This window comes from Carassius auratus, chromosome 15 (genome assembly GCF_003368295.1).
Source record: "Carassius auratus strain Wakin chromosome 15, ASM336829v1, whole genome shotgun sequence".
NCBI classification, from domain to species: Eukaryota; Metazoa; Chordata; class Actinopteri; order Cypriniformes; family Cyprinidae; genus Carassius; species Carassius auratus.
Genome location: NC_039257.1, coordinates 5,946,519 through 5,964,757, shown reverse-complemented (window position 1 = coordinate 5,964,757; position 18,239 = coordinate 5,946,519). Strand labels below are relative to the sequence as shown.

General features: G+C 37.8%; 1 protein-coding gene across 1 annotated transcript in view; it reads right to left on the bottom strand.

Annotated features, from left to right (window-relative positions):
• LOC113114859 (2-(3-amino-3-carboxypropyl)histidine synthase subunit 1-like) overlaps positions 1–18,239 on the bottom strand; it is a 42,164-nt gene that overhangs the window by 14,573 nt on the left and 9,352 nt on the right. Inside the window, exons 4-6 of the mRNA XM_026281934.1 lie at positions 16,127–16,195; positions 15,145–15,301; positions 3,137–3,237 (exon numbers count right to left, since the gene is read on the bottom strand). Coding sequence (XP_026137719.1) covers positions 3,137–3,237; positions 15,145–15,301; positions 16,127–16,195 — 327 coding nt within the window. The remainder of the gene's footprint in view (positions 1–3,136; positions 3,238–15,144; positions 15,302–16,126; positions 16,196–18,239) is intronic.

The following is an 18,239-nucleotide window of genomic DNA, read 5'->3' as shown; positions in this document are numbered from 1 at the left end:
TCAAATGAATGCAGTCATAAGCAGCTTTAAAAAACATTAGAAAATCTTATTGACAACTTTTGAATGGTGGTGTATTGTTTTGTAACTCATTTAACAATTCAACATGTTAAACATATCAAAATAACTTTTTAAAAGGAAACCAGTATGCAGTCATAAGCGGAATGTCAGAATGCCTCAAGTGTGTGACAAAAATGTTACGCTGCACACCGTACTGTGATTATGTGTCCCGGCACGACAAAACAAAAACAATAAAACCCATTACAAATTAGGCATTTTTTGCATACAGTGGGGACATAAATACTGATTATAATGATTTACACTTATTGCGCTGCGTGAACATAATACCATGTCTGCATTTGTGATCTGCTTAAAACTTGCGTATTAATCATCAGTGGCAAATTCTTTACATATAAGAGTCATATGTGAGTCAGAAACCCCAGACTGTCCTTGCAAATATGGAACTGTCCCACATTATAGAAACAGACACCAGTTACACGAGTTTGCCTTGCAGATAATAAAGTGAGAAGAATAGTATGTGTATTTGGTGTGCTGCCCAGTGAGAGGTCTCCAAGCTCGGCATTGGCCCGAACGCGGAGCGCTTCCTCCCCCCGGAATGTGTCGACGTGAGGAGTCAGGGTGGTGAAGGGATGCTTAAAGACTAGAGAGAATGAAAGTAAGGCTGCTATGATTATTTATAGTGGCTCTCTCTCATGGTGGTTGGATAGATGATGTGATTACTGATGGTGAATTATCTGCGTTGATTATCTGCGCGTGGTTCTTTTGTTTCTTTGCAACTTCACAGTTCTTCTTTATGCACCAAGAGCTTGTACAGTAACACTCCAAAGAGAAAGGAAAACTTGAAATCGGATCATATGACCCCTTTAACAAAATTTTAAGTGCCTCAACTTGCCAGGAGCATACTACATTTCTGAATGTTTTGTCTACCCACCTCCATATATTACAACACAAGCATATTCATTTTTCAAATGTTACATAGTTCAAAAGGCACTGAATAACAGGAGTGACCCTGCTAGCAGACATCAAACACTTCACACTAGCCAGAGGATCCACAAACACCTTACAGTATTAAAGTTGAATTGTATTTTCAAGTGCTGCGGTCTGCTGGTTTAGCCTCCACATTTTCAGGCCCGACACCAGTGGAAAAGACCTTCTTCATGCTACAAAACATCCAACCGAAGTATAACGGCTTCACAATCTGACAACAATCATAACCAACAGTTATTTCCCTTGATATTGTATCTGTAATAATTAATTCCAATAAACAGAATTTACATTAAAATGCTTATTTTATGTCCTGTTTTGATGCTCCCATCTCATTATAAATCAACAATGCTTTATAAATCAACAAAGCTCTCATTTTAAAAGAAGCGAAAACCTTGCTCATTAGGACCGACCGTCATTACTATAGATGTTTACGTTTTTCCAGTGCGCACAACGTACATGTGTGTGATTAATTAACTTGTCAATTAGTTGTGCATCCCTACCAGGAATCATACTCGGGTCCACTTCTGTCTGGTCTTGTAATTCAACGCTGGACATTTCGATTAACCTTCTCATTATGGTGACGACTGCTGGCAGACCGCAGCTCCGTTCCTTATCTTATCTTCTCCAGGACGTCATATACATCATCGGTGCGGCATTAATCAATGCTCACGTTACGCTGTGAAATGTCTTCCTCTGCTCGGATCCTCATGTTTCTGCCAAGATGACACCAATCCGCAGCAGTCACCGCACAAGCGACTGACATTAATGGAGGAAATGAGAGGAGGAGAGATAGAGGTGTAACTTTCCTCTGGTCATGGTTATGGTTCGATTACATATGCGGTGTCATTCACGTGGCAGGAGAACGGCACGACTGATGGGGGCGGTTGATCTTCTCTCTCGTGCTCCCTTTGAGTTGTTTCACTCTCTTTCCCTTTTTTAACAGCCTCCACGCCTTCCTCCACCTCCTCTTCGTTTTCTATCAGACCTTTCTGTCCCTGGTTCACCCACTCATTCATTTTAAGGGGCCGTCATTTCCGCCTCCCGTCCCCAGATCCAGAGGGCAGGCAGTGGGGGAGTGTGTACAATACAGTGCTCCCACAAAACAGGATTTAGTACAGGCATGTTCCCTGTTAAATATAGCTCAAATAGAAAACTGGACGCTTAAAAAGTTCACAACACTTAGAAAAAGAAAATAAGTGGTCTGATTCCTAGCAACTGTAAAAAATGATTTTACGTCTAAATACAACAAAAGGTTACAGAAGTATTGTACATTTTACAAGAAAATACTATTTTATTATTTTGCTAAATTTCATGTTATTTGCCAACTTTTCATTCATTAGCAATTTTGCTTAAACTTTTTTTTTAGTGCACCAGCCTATTCAACATCTATTCAAAGCAAAACTATAAACAAAACCAAACAAAAAAAGCAAAGCAAAGCAAAACACAAAACAAAACAAAGACTTTATAGTATCAAGCCTACTATTTTTATAAATACTATACCTTTTTATAAATATTAATAATATTATTTTTTTAGTATCAAATTAAGTTTTATAAATAATATTTTAAATTATTCAATTAGTTGAATAATATTTCTTGCTTTAATCTGAGTAGCACAAAATGTATCTTTTTTTGTATAACAATGAATGTCAGTCAGGCCCAATGCTGTTTTTGGACCCCATTGACTTTTATTATGAACAAAAATACATTTTTGAACAGAAACTTTTTTTTTTTCCATTTTAAAATTCCCTAATGTTTGTAGTTATCCATGACCAGGGGAAACCTCAATCGTAATGGCCTGTGAAACAACAACGATTACTAACATGCACTGAAACAAAAAGGCCATAGAAAATTCCTTTGTTCCACTGAACTTCAACAATCTCAAAGCCCACCACAGCAATAAGAAACATACAACAGAGAAGCTGCTGACTAACAAAACCTGTGACCCCATCTGACATATTCGCCACTGTCAGTGATATTTCTGTCGATCCTCACCTTGTCCTCATGGTGTGCTGAGACTCCTAATAATGTGCACCTTATGGAGGAGTGTCTTTATATGATGTTCATGTGAGTTGATGTTTCATTGTGTGAAATGGAGAGTGTGATTGTGCATGTAGATGGAGGAGAGACTCACGCGTCCACATCTGCCAGGAGCTCCAGCTTGCCGGGGAAGATCTCAGACAGGAGCACACGTGTGAATGAACGGCCCAAAGACTCCAATTGAGACTCTAAGTGCTAAAGAAAGAGAGATGGAGGGGGGAAAAAGAGAGGAGTTGAATACTGAATGTTACACTTATTTACATAAAAACAACTAAATTTCATGCACAAGGCTCAAGGTCACCAAGCACAGCCCACATCAAACAGACTTGACAGTGTAGGAGGAAAGAGAACAGAAAATCATTACAAGCAAGAATTTTCCAAATTTACTGAAGAACAAGAAAACCGCTTCCTATCGCCTAATGAGAAATCTTCACAGGACCGCTGATGATGAACGCATGTAAACAGCTTGTGTAAACCCTTTATGTTCTTCAAAGCTTTAGTAACCACCATCAGCTCTGTGTTTCTAACATAAATGGCGAATGTAGCTCTTTTTTATGTATTTTTTTTGCATAAAAAAAAAAAAAACGAATGCGCTCAACTGTGTAGGGTTAATTTCTTATCTGGTAAGAAAACATGCACAAACTCAGAAGAAAACATGTTTACCAAAATAAATTCCTTAAAGGGGGGGTGAAATGCTCGTTTTCACTCAATCTCCTGTTAATCTTGAGTACCTATAGAGTAGTACTGCATCCTTCATAACTCCAAAAAGTCTTTAGTTTTATTATAATCATAAGAGAAAGATAGTCTGTACTGATTTTTCCCAGAAAAACACGACCGGCTGGAGGCGTGACATGTGGGCGGAGCTAAAGAATCACGAGCGCCAGTAGGCTTTTGCGTTGAGAGCATTTGGAAGCTGTGACATTACCGTTAGGAAAAAAACATCCAAAACAAACCATGGCTAATAGTCAGATTCAGCCGTTTATTTATGATCCAGAATCAGATCCAGAGGCTGAAACTGAACGAGAGCAGCAGCAGCAACGACTCGCTCCGAGCGGGGCTCGAACCCGGGTCTCAGGCATGGGAAGCGGACGCACTAACAAGGAGGCAGAGATTTTTTAAGCAGTTTTACTCACTGCCTGCGGTTCCAACACACGATCGTGACCCTTTTTCGTTGGGATTGCATCATCCTTAAGAAATAAACGATGTGCAAATCCGTCGTAAAACTGGGCCTTGTTTGTAAAACAAGCATCTTCGAAATGCAGGGAACGAACACAAACACTTGCACAACTCCGCTGATGCTCTGTAAAAATAAACTCCGTCCACTGGTCCCTTAATGCTGTTTCTCTTTTGGTAATCTGTGCAGGGTTGTCTTGCCCTGGCAACCAAAAACACTTTTCTTTTGTGACTTTTCGCGACGCTCTCGCTCTGATCAGTGAAATGTCTGTGCTCAGCCTCGCTATACGGGAGCGCGCACTCTTCCGGCAGAAGTGGGTCATTCTCACGAAACAGTTGAAACGCCATGTCACTAGTGATTTTAGATATTAGACATGCAATTTAGTAATATATAAAAACACCATAATAAAGACAATACTGTTCTCTACCTTGGAGAGTAATTTCAACATAGGAATTAATTATTTTTGCATTTTATTGCATTTTCCGCTGAAATTCTCAATACCGCAATGCGTCCAGCTGTATCTTAACTTATGTTATGTTGTAATTTAAACAAATTACAATTCAAATATTCTGAAAAAAGTAAATGGATATTCTTCTATAATTTTTCACATGACAGAAAAATGACAGACTGAATATTCATGTATAATAATAATGTTACAATAGTGGAAATATAAAGTGTCCATGACTAATGTTCTCATCCTCCGCAATATTTTTTGAGGGTCATTTACACACACAAATTTTTTTAAATATAAATCTTGATTTTAAATTAAGCAACACATGAGGCAGAACCTTCGAAATACCTACAAGGTAGGCAGATATCTTCATATTGTTCCAGTTAAAAGTGTAAAATTCTCTTGTCAGAACGTGTACATGACAAATTGATTATCATCACCAAAACGGGTAGTTTTCCACATTTAGAAAAATATTAGATTACAAATTTTCTATGAAAATATACTTCATTAATGACTGATTATATACACAGAGTAAAAATTAGGTAAATCATCATGGCTTCTCTGTTGTTAGCAAAACATGCTAAGACACCTCATCCTCCGCAACACCATTTTCACTCACCACAACAATTTAAGGCCAGTTGCGGTAGAGAGAACCTCTTTTTCGGTAATGAGAATTTAATCATACATACTATTGTTAAATGTATATAATGAGTTATTAAATTAAATATTATTTAATAACAAAACAAAAAAGCTTAAGCAAAGGAAAGGGTGATCAATTTCAGAGAAAACGTTTATACCAACCCACCAAATCCCAGGAAAGAGAGACATTATGGGTTAGAGGTAACAGCAGGAGTAGTTATCAAAAATTGTTGGGAAGCCTACACAAATGTTGGTGCATCTATCATTATGAGGACTTTCTATAAGTGTAATGATTTTTATACTGAGCAACAGAACTTTGTGTGTGTGTGTGTGTGTTCACTGCTGTGTGTGTGCACTTTGGATGGGTTAAATGCAGAGCACAAATTCTGAGTATGGGTCACCATACTTGGCTGTATGTCATATTAGAATAATTTCTAAAGGATCATTTGACACTGAAACCTGGAGTACTGATGCTGAAAATTCAGCTTTGTCACCACAGAAATAGAATTCTGGTTTAAAGTATATTCCGGGAGAAGTGCCCTTATAGGCTAGTGACAATGCCCCTGAATTTTCGAGATACCCCTACCGGAGGTAGAACTAAACCCAACAATGTTTTTCCTCATCTCTAAGGTCTCCCATATATGAAATGGATTCTTGGCTAAAAATATTTTACTGCTAAGATTGTTAAATTAACAGATATTGTTATACACCACAAAACCAATAAATGACTTAAATATAGCCTGTCCGTATGGGAGTTAAGGCATATAAACTAATGCAGATCAATCACACAAGCTCTGAGAGCTTTGAAACTTGACATGTTTGTAGTCAGGAAGTTGATTTAACTACTAGAAAAGACTGGATGTGAATATATTGATGTATGGAATAAATAGACACATGTAAACATATATCTAAAATAAGCGGACATGCACAAATTTAATATCTATGCAGAATGTTTTCGTTTACTTTGTGCTTGCTTTGCCTGGCATTATCATAGAAACACATATGATGGCTTGTTGGAAAGGTGGGGTTGTGCTGAATCCAGCAATACCAAATATATATATAATAAAAGAGAAGTGTTCTGTCACTCAATGTATGAGGTGTCCAAAATGAATGAAAATGGAACACTGACATAATTACTTACTGACATAAGTCCAAACCCATTCATTATCAGTGGTGAGAAGAATGTTGAGAAATTCAAATATAAGAGACATCAAAAAATATTTAATATGGCACCTTGTACTATATGGAAACAAAGATTGAAATCGAAAGATAACACCTTACCATAGCACAAACAGGAGACCAGGAGTTTTAACTTAATGAACGTTTTAATAAAACTATAACTTAACTTCATACAATACAACTTAAATTACTGTCTTAAATAAAACAAATGGCAATCTAACTAAAGAAACAAACACTCTTCGAGGAAATGAGCCCTGTCTTCTCAGGCTGTTTAGTTTATTTTCTAGCAGCAACCATTTGGAACATCAACTGCTTTTGGTAACCATTGGAGAAGGGTCTGGCTGCAGACTTGCACTTGCACTCTCAGACACTGCTTCTGCTAGCGACGTCACTTGCAGTCTTTATTTTTTATTTTGTTCTATTTATTGATAACTTTTTGTTTGAATTTCCCAACATTTTATAACAGTTGCCATGTGGCGAAGACAAGAAAAAATAAACTAAATTACAATGTCAATTGCAATCGCTACTTGCACTCTCCGCTACCTGTGACTTCACTTGCAATCAACACAAATCTTGAATGTTGCCAGAGGAGACAAGACGCTGTGGTTGTGATTAAACGATTAAAACTAATTTAGTACTATAACGTACAGGGTCCTGCAAGAAAAAGACAAGCACAGACCTTGGCCACAGAACAGCAGAATATGAACGCAATGCACAAAGTCTTTCGTTAAGCGTTTTCCTCCTGTAGAAAAAAACGAACACTTAATGTGGCATAATGTATTCAGACACATTAAGTTCAATTAAAAGACCAAATTCGATATATAGTTATTATTCAATGTACTACAAGGCACGCAGATGGCTATGAACACAAGGCTATATGTCTTGTTGTTGACTCTAAGTATATTAAGACCAGCAAATATGAACGGGCATTATGCATTAAGTGATTTTAAAAGGATCAACTCCGTACAGGCAAGCAGACGAGTACAGAACGCAGTGCGTTAAATTGTACATTAAACGTTTTCCTCCTATAGAAAATCATTATAAATAAAACATATAATGTAGGTTAATGGACAAAGACAGTGATATAAACAAGTTGTAGACAGTTTATTCTATATGGAAAAATGCTTAATGTGAAACTTTGCGTGTTGCGTTTATTCTGGGCTCACCTGCTTGCCTGTACATATTAGTTATGTATTTTAATAAAGTAGAGAAGCATGAGTTTGGCCTTTCTCATCTATGTCCATTATGCCACATTTTGCGGTATGTGAGGAAAATACTATATACATATTCCTTATATTAATGAACTGTACATTTAATTTGATATTTTAATAGCATCTTAACATATTAAGCCATGTTAAGTGTTTTGTTTCTACGCTTAGCTAGAGACGTCACAGGTAGCGGAGAGTTCAAGTAGCAATTGCAAGTGACATTGTAATTTAGTTTCTTTTTTCTTGTCTTTACCACCTGGCTTTATAAAATGTTGGGAAATTCAAACGAAAAGTAATAAAAAAAAATAAACAAAATAAAAAATAAAGACTGCAAGTGATGTCACTAGCGGAAGTGCAAATGTCTGAGTGTGCAAGTCTGAGAGTGCAAGTACAAGCCTGCAGCCAGACCCTCTTGAAACATTTTGGGGTCAACCCCCCATGATGTTACAACTGCAACACACCACTCATCCACATTGTCATCAGTGACAAAGTGGGTCATATTTGGACAGTCAGGGCAAGAGCAAAACCCTGAGCAGGTCAAGCCCACAGAAAGACACTGGCATTTGGTGGCATCGGCACAGTTTCCGTCTTTACAGTAGAGGTGGGTGAGGTCTCTAACTCCTTTAGGTGCTGGTGCCTTCTGGAACATCATAGATTAAATGCAGCCACCTTCTCTGAGCCTCCATCCTCTACCAACTGGGATCCAGAGAAGAGGTTTGGCCAGGTGGCTGTGATGCCACACTGCTGTTTGGTACACGTCTCTCAGCACATGTTGCTGGAAGCCATCTTCTGTTGGGGGTAGATTTGCTGCTGACACCTCAGCTCATCCGGGTTGGTGCTAGGATGCCCATCTTGGTGCCTCTTCTTTGTCTTTCAAGATCTTTGATTGAGTGTTGGTGGTCATATCTATCAAAAACTATAACGACACAGCTGTTACCTTCCTTTCCCATTAAAGTTGCGATCTTTTTCCAGACACACTCACCCAGGTCATTGTATGTTTGAAAGGCTGAATCATTGAGCATTTGAAGAAGATCCATGCCATCAATGATATATGCTGATGGTTCTTTTACACTTGGGAGCTGCTGTTGTCTTCTTTATGCTTCCATCATCAAAAAACAAAGAGGGTGGGACAAAATCATGTTTAATCTGAGATACGAGATTTTTATGACTTGGGAGCGGGGAGATACGAGGTTATGTACTCATTGATAAGAATGATACAGACACAGACGTCGCTGCTGCCAGCAGAGTTCATCAAAGTCTGCGGTCGTGTCGAGCCTTTTGACAAGAGATAAGGCTTTAAGGGGTAACTAAACCCCTGGTCAGAGCCTGACTCCACCCACTGGCAATATTTGAAAAATGCTGAAAAGTGGGCAGAGCACAGCGGAGATAGAGGGGACAAACCAAGGGCAGGGCTGAGCCGGTGGGGCGTGAACCTGAGACCCTCAGTGACAGATTAATTGACAGCTGCTGTTAGAGTCGTTAAAATGGAGAGTGACTCTAGTGACGCAAGTAGTTTTGCAACAGAGCATTCATTTGAAGTAGAGGACTTTTCTCCCCCACCTTCACCTGAAGTGGAGGATGTCGAGGTGTCTGAAGACAAAGGGCCAGGGCCTGAGCCATATCAATTCAAGCATTTTACATGCACAGTGCCAACTTTGAGTCAGTAAAATAATGATAAAAACAATAATTTAATGCTGGTATCCAAAACATTTAATTCAATACAAGTAGAATTAGAAATTAGATACATTTTAAAACTTCAATGCACATGTATAATAAGCCTAGTAATAATAACCCTAGTACTATCGATCATAACATACTTCTACAGAGACTGGAAAACTGGGTTGGGCTTTTTCTGGGATGGTACTCAAATGGTTCAGGTCATACTTAGAAGGGAGAGGCTATTATGTGAGTCTAGGAGAGCATAAGTCTAAGTGGACGTCCATGACATGTGGAGTGCCACAAGGGTCAATTCTTGCACCGCTCTTGTTTAGCCTGTATATGCTTCCACTAAGTCAAATAATCAGAAAGAACCAAATTGCCTATCACAGCTATGCTGATGATACCCAGATTTACCTAGCCTTATCTCCAAATTACTACAGCCCAATAGGAGGATCTTTGATGACATCTTTGTACGCATGCGCGAGTGGTTTTGTGGCAACAAAACAAACAGTATGGCGGGCTGTAAAGACGCGACGAGCACTTTCAAGAGAGTTAAGGCCCGTTCACACCAAGCACGATAACTATAAAGATAACGATATTAGCGTCCACACCAGCGAACGATATTGTCTGTGTATTTTAAGCGGACGCGGCACGTCTGCTGCTTTAAATTCTCGACCTCATTACAGCAGGATTGATTCTGATTGGTTGGCAATGTTTTATCGTTAATCAGGGGGAAAAAAATCGTTCTGAAAGTGATTCCAACGATATCGTTTCTCTGTGCCTTTATCGTTATAGTTATGGTGTGGACTCTGCTATTCTTTAATATTGAGAACGATTTTTAGAACTATATCTTTATCGTTATCTTTATAGTTAACGTGCTTGGTGTGAACCTCAATATATAAGCACTTTAACATCTGAAGACCGGATGAGGTTTGGAGAGAAGCTCAAAATTTGTATTGGTGACAAAATCGAAGCTATTCAAAGCCCATATGAGACCAAAAAACGATGGTCCGACTCGCCCGTATCTTGGCCACCAATCTGTTGGGGAGACATTTATTCTTATTTAATAGAAACCCCTGGACCCTTCACTCATGAAAGATTAAAGGCTTTCAAAAGTCTGAAGGCCTATGATTATTTTGTTTCTCGAAAAGTTGGGCCAATCTTTTCTGCCAAACAGAAAGCAGAATGATGTGAGGAACATAGTCTGGGTGCTGTGGATTGCGGTTTGGGACACCTGAATCAGAAAGCGAAAACATATGACTCGGTTGATTTGACTCAGTTTTATTTATTTTTATTCAATCTTCTATAAATACATAGTCACTAAGACTTACCATGAACAAAATGTGCCTCACAAACTCGATCAGAAGCTGCAGGCTTTCTTCGGAACGCCCAGGTTCAATCGCCTAATTGCACGCAACCATTTCTTTCATTTTTCGTTATCCTTTTCGGAGGAAATTCGAAAAAACTTTTTATCAGGCCCCCAACTAACCGTACAATCGACCACACAGCAAGAGTGAACCACCCTCTTCTCTAAATCCTCCTCCAAACGTGCAAAACAATCAAATTACAGGTATCTAGCGGTGTTTCCTGCCACACGATTCCCATGATGCAACGCGACAAACATAAACAATGACGTCACAAAAGATCCGCCTATTGACTCCCTCTGCCAATGCATTGATAAAATTAATAGTTGGATGTGCCAGAGCTTTCTTCAGCTAAACAAGGAAAAAACTGAAGTCATTGCATTTGGAAAAAGGTGAATGCATACCTTGACTCTAGGGGTCAAACAACTAAAAATCATGTCAGAAATCTTGGTGTGATTCTGGAGACCGGTCTGAGTTTCAGTAGTCATGTCAAAGCAGTAGCTAAATCAGCATACTATCATCTCAAAAACATTGCAAGAATTAGAGGTTTTGTTTCCAGCCAAGACATGGAGAAACTTGTTCATGCCTTTATCACCAGCAGGGTGGACTATTGTAATGGGCTCCTCACTGGCCTTCCCAAAAAGACCATTAGACAGCTGCAGCTCATCCAGAACGCTGCTGCCAGGATTCTGACTAGAACCAGAAAATCTGAGCATATCACACCAGTCCTCAGGTCCTTACACTGGCTTCCAGTTACATTTAGGATTGATTTTAAAGTACTTTTACTCGTATATAAGTCACTAAATGACCTAGGACCGAAATATATTGCAGATATGTTCACTGAATATAAACCTAACAGAGCACTCAGATCACTAGGATCGAGTCAGTTAGAAATACCAAGGGTTCACACAAAACAAGGGGAGTCCTCCTTTAGTTACTATGCTGCCCGCAGTTGGAATCAGCTTCCAGAAGAGATCAGATGTGCTAAAACACTAGTCACATTTAAATCTAGACTCAAAACCCATCTGTTTAGCTGTGCATTTATTGAATGAGCACTGCAATGTCCGAACTGATTGCACTATATTTTCACTGTTTTTTATGTAAAATCATCTTCTAACTGTTTTTAAATTCATTTTAGTTAAGTAGTTTTTTTCATAATTTTAAAAGTTTTAAAATTGCTTGTCTTTATTTTTATTATTTTTCTTAATGATTATTTTACTTTATTTTATGTAAAGCACTTTGAATTACCATTGTGTATGAAATGTGCTATATAAATAAACTTGCCTTGCCTTGCCTAGTAATAAGTAGACATTTAAAATACATCAATAACTGATATCATAGTTTAAAACAGATAAAATCAGAGTTTAGGCTTGCTTTATGTGTTGCTCGACGAGGATTTCTCAATTGTTGCGACTTTAAATCCTGAGGACACAAAATGGCGTGGAAGCTCCTGCCACGGAGTGAAGAAGAGGTGGCGTTACGAGGATTCTCAGACAGTTGAAGTGTCCAATGGAGTTAAGAGATTTGCTCTCAATCTATTTTCAACACTTTAGATTTTTTACCACGTGGGGTTTGACCAATAGCAATGAATTGTGAAAAAATATGAAATAGACAAAATTTGGACATGCAAGGATTCTGCCCGACAGTGACGATATTTTAATAAAGGTGTTCCATTCCAGTGTTAACCTGATTCAATTGGATCTGTGGTTCATATGAATTGTATAGTATACTGCGCCTTATGAAATGTATCATTATTAAATGTATCATAAATATAGATCAGCACTTACCTAATGTAAGTTACTTTGCAGTAACCATGAATTTGTCAACATTCTTCTCCCCACTGTTAATGTGATTTGGACTTGAGGCTATTTTGTCCAGCGTTCTTTCATTTTGGACACCTCATACATTGAGTGACAGAACACTTCTCTTTTATCATATATATCATATTTGGTATTGCTGGATTCAGCACAACCCCACCTTTCCAACAAGCCATCATATGTGTTTCTATGATAATGCCAGGCAAAGCAAGCACAAAGTAAATGAAAACATTCTGCATAGATATTAAATTTGTGCATGTCCGCTTATTTTAGATATGTGTTTACATGTGTCTATTTATTCCATACATCAAGATATTCACATCCAGTCTTTTCTAGTAGTTAAATCAACTTCCTGACTACAAACATGTCAAGTTTCAAAGCTCTCAGATTTTGTGTGATTGATCTGCATTAGTTTATATGCCTTAACTCCCATACGGACAGGCTATATTTTAGTCCTTTATTGGTTTTGTGGTGTATAACAATATCTGTTAATTTAACAATCTTAGCAGTAAAATATTTTTAGCCAAGAATCCATTTCATATATGGGAGACCTTAGAGATGGGGAAAAACATTGTTGGGTTTAGTTCTACCTCCGGTAGGGGTATCTCGAAAACTAAAGCACTTTTTGACCATTTGTCACTAGCCTATTAGGAGCCATATAAGGAAATTCCACTCCATCTAACGTCACACAGAGCCATACTCGAAAAAAACTTTCCGAAACTTGTGACAAACCGGAAGGAGTATTTTTGGAACAGAAATACTCCTTCAAACGTACAACTTAATTTTTGAAACTTTGTCCATGTTTAGCATGGGAATCCAACTCTTTAACAGTGTAAAAAACTCAGTATGCATGAAATAGCATTTCACCCCCCCTTTAATGCACATCAAAAATTATGTGACTTTGCAAAAGGACAGCATAAACTGGACCAACTAACAGACCAATCTTATTTCACAGCATCTGAAATGATAGTTAGTTTGGCATTCCTAAATATACATATATATACACATACGTATATATATATATATATATATATATATATATACACACACACACAAACACACACACACACGCACGCACGCATAATATCAACGGAAAAAAATAATAATATGTTTAAAATGTATTAGGTTAAAATAATCCTAAAAAGATCTACATGCACAGAAAACGTTTTGAAAAAGTGTAAATCAAGCTGCATGCAAAAAAAAAAAAAAAGGCAGTATTTTAGTGATTAGTCATATACGTTCTTGACACACTTTCTTTGCAATATTCTTTGGCCGTATCTAAGAGAAAAAAAGTGTCAAGTGTAAGAGTGAAAAAAGGAAGTCTGAAGAATATCTATCACATAATTTTATGGTAATTATTCAGACTTTCACAGATCTCTGGTAGTATTTTACCTCCATAGGAAATCTACAACTTACTGCTAAATTGTGAAAATTACTTTCAAGTACAAAGAGAACTGTTGTTAAAACTTACCTCACAACCTGCGATGCTAGTGGTACAGAAATTAAATTCACTTCAACATGCATTTAATAACAACAGAAGTCATAAGCGTCCCTACTACATCATGAAACAAGTGCGAGTGCGTTTAAATAAACACATTCTAATGCGCCTTTTATTTGTTCATTAAGCATCAATACTAATTATTCATTCCCTAGCGATAGGCAGGAAGAAAGTGAATAATAACACAATTCTTGCTCACTTCAGGATAAAGTAATGCATTACCAGATTCTCCCCACACACTTTGAAGTGTGAAACCCAGTGGACCACAAATATTACCAGCAAAAACCTCCAGACATCAGTGAGGAGGTGTTCAGGTGAATGGGCGGCTTCAAAGCACAACCATTGAAAAAAAAAGAAAGAAATGGGGGCTGGTAGAAAAAGCAGAATCTACTCTTCTTCTCCAACTGAAGTGTATTAAATTAGCTGGCTTAGTTAACCTTGAAAAAGGTTACAATTGCATCTCACTGTTTAGCCAGTACATTTTATATGACAAATACAGAATATGCAGGAATGTGTTTCATAGAACCAGAGAGATTTCTTGAATAAATGCACTTGAGTTTAAATGTGATTGTCTGCTGTATATTCTAAAACAGTGGTTCGTAAATGGTTTTGCAAATGACCCAGATTGAAGGAACATAGTTCCTGTTCTATAGAAAAAAAAGAAAAAAATTGCTTCAGGGATGGAAAAAGCATTTGACAAGAACTACAGAGATCTCGTCCAGAATCACCATCCACTGTCTGTTTGTCTAGGTGCTGAATTCATCTCACTCGTATTCTCCATGCATACCAATTAAAAAAGGATGAAACTAGAAAAGGGGAAAAATCTGCCAAAACAAAGTCCAATCCAAATACATACAAATGAACGGATGAAAAGGGGCAGAGAACAAAGAGAGAAGGATTTGAATGAGAAGAAGTAGAAAAAGGAGGGAGAGGACTTGCCCCTCCCAAAACAATCGATTAACGCCCCTGGTGATCTCTCCTCCCGGCCAAATGCCGCAGGGTGTGTGTGTGTCTTTCAGCTCAGGTGCAAGAGAGACATGAGCAAGGAAAACAGACATCTTTCCAGTAACAAAACAAAATATTGTATGATTAAAAGGTAGCAGACTGTCTTACCTCCAAGATTTTGGGGTTGCCCTGACGGCCAAGGGTGCCTAAGATGAGGCCCCATCTCTGGGCTGAGCGGGCTCTCTCTATGGCCTGCAGTCTGGTGGCCCGCATTGCCTCATGGTCATAATACTCTCGCGAAAACACTTTACTGTATGGGTCATACCTACAAATATGGAGAACAACACATAAATAATAAGATACTAAGAAAACAGAAAGAACAATCATAATCTAGATGTTTTTTTTTTTTTAAATGGAAGAAAATATGATAGGAGGATGTTGCGTTTTCCGTGGGACTTATTTAATTTTTTTTTGTCAACTGGGTGATTAATTTTTGTTTAATATTAAAGTATTCAATGGAACAAATGTATTAAGTTAGCTCTAACTAAAGCTAAATATAAAAAGAGGAAATTCACCTTAAGGTTTCACTATCCCTCCACATTAAAAAGTATTAAATACTACTAAATATTGTAGAAACTTAATTTTAATTTGTATCGTAAAAAGTGCTTTACAAATAAACTTGAATTGAATTATTAAATCAAATTAAGATGTAACAAAATGATTTGATTCAACATCAGTAATTAATATAATAGTGTCTCACTAATTAAATCAATAAGTATTATTTATTTAATTATATTACAATAGCAGCCAAAAGGATGTTTGGTCTCAAAATAAGTGTAAAATACATTTTAATTGTTTCAATTGTGATAACGCAATGAAACATGCAGAATTATGGGCATCTTGGACAAACTGTCATACAAAGCCTGCATTCATTAATCTCAGGCTATAATTCAATCATTCACTGTGGCAGGTATTATTTAATAGGTTCAAGTTTACAAAAAAAGGGCAAAGAGGAAGGAGCTGTACTCTGTAGCCCTGGGGGATATTGCGGGATTTGTAGATCAAATATAAAATGGTTGAAGACTATGAGCTATAACAATAAAGATGCTTGATTTAGGAAAAATAAGTGTAGAATTGCACATTGGTTTACCTGTAGGCCGGTATATCTGGGTTGGCAATCATGATGGATTCCAAATGAAATCTTCCGTCTCCAAGATAACTACAGACAGAAACAACTTTATCAGAGAGAAATACAGTCTGAGTGGGCAGAAGGAATACAATTCTGCTAACTCTGGGATCTGCGTAAGGAAATATAAAGGCCAATGGGTCTCGGCCTAGAAGACTCATAAACCAGATTAGAAGTGTCCTTACATTCAGCAAGCAATCAGGGCGACACCTACTCACTCCAAAGTCACGGCAACATTAGCCAGACGGAAAGCGTGTCATAGACACGGAGGCTGATGGGCTACAATCCAGCTACTCCACAAATAAACCTGCGTGATATGATTAGGTCATGACGCGGACAGCACACATGCAGAACTCAACACGCTGATTATCCTCTGCTGTGCCGAAAGGAGAAGACCTGCCATAGTTAATGGGAGTATAGATTAACCTGGCAAACCTGATGGATGCCTCTGGGAACACAGCCGCAATTAGAAAGGCTAATTAAGACACGTTTATGAAACACACAGAACATACTGTGGGTGGGATCCCCCTGGGCCCACCGGAGCAAAGGCTGAACCAGCCACCCTTCACTCTCGGCACACACATAATGATAGAAAAATGCTCTTTATCGTTCATTTTCCTGGTCCTTCAAACATACCAGCTGCGTTAGAAAATGAAAAGCGCAAATGTTATATTATTGGTTTAATTACCTTTTTCAATCACATTTTAAGTTTTTACTTCTAGCTACTCTTTGCTGTCAAGTTAATCTTCAAAAAAACGCAAAAAATTTCATAACACTGTTAAATATAATATTTAGCTAAATTGTCATGCCTTTTATTATTCAGCATTAAAATACTGTTTAACTAATCATTTAACTTTTTTAACAAATAGCAATTTCTGCACATCAAACGTTGTAGACCTTGATATAACAGGAAAAAACAATCATTAAATACATTTCCTTGTTTTTTTTGGTCTGGAAATCACACTTTTAAAATTCCCTTATATACAGTAAAAATAAACAGGATTACCAAGACAAAATAACACTTATTTTTAAGTAATTTAAGACATTTTTAGCCCCCCCCGGAAGTCTGCCAAGGCCTCCTATGGTGGGGGTCCTGCCCCCCAGTTCAGAAACACTCCTTTAGAAAAAAGTAGAATAGAAAACATTAAAAAGGGTCAAAAAATGACTTCTTTACTCAAGAGCTCTGGCAGATACCATTTTAACAGCCATGGAAGCAAAATCACAGAACTATAGGATACCTTCACAAATTAATGCCTTTCAACCTCCTTATAGTGCACTACCCACAAAGGAAGCAGTTTTTAAAATATATTTTAGCTGTTGGACACAGTCACTCACCCAAAAATTCCCCAAATATTTCATTTTCCTTTATATGTTGCAATAATAAAACACAAATTTTCCCGGATTACTGCACTGTCTCTTTTAAGGGCCTCTATTATAAATATTGCATTTATAGCAAAGACATTAAACGTTTAGAGGTTTTCCGGCTCAGCTTTTAACAGTATAACTTAAACGACCACAAATTGATGCATTTTGTGGAGATGGCACTATTGAGAATACAAGATTAGAAATGGCCCAATTTGCAGTTCTTAAAACTGCTTTTCACAGCACCGACCCATTCACCCACAGCTCAGTTCATTATGCCTTCGGCAATGAGACGGAGCTCCCTCTTGTTTCAGAAGAAATCCCAAGTGGTCTGCGTGAAGACCTGTGGCGTTGGTCAAATTTGATTAAATACAAAGCGCTTTACCGTCCACCCAACTCTTTATGAAGGTGCCGATTGGCCATGAACCTGTGTAATTTTTCAACACAAAGCTGCAATCATCTTCTCCGTGGGACTTTATTCAGACCCCCGGCAAACATATTACTTCTTATGAGAAAGTGAGGCTCTGTATAAGCTTAATTTGCTGTTAATTATATGGTGGTGATTTGGCTTTGCAATATAACATCACATTACCACACCGTAGGTGTCAGAGAAAGTTTTTAATTTGATCGCTGAGGGTGAGGGCAAAAGTAAATGATCTATGAAAAAGGCTATTTGCATAATAGCCATGTCATTTTGGGGGTCAGTGACATGACC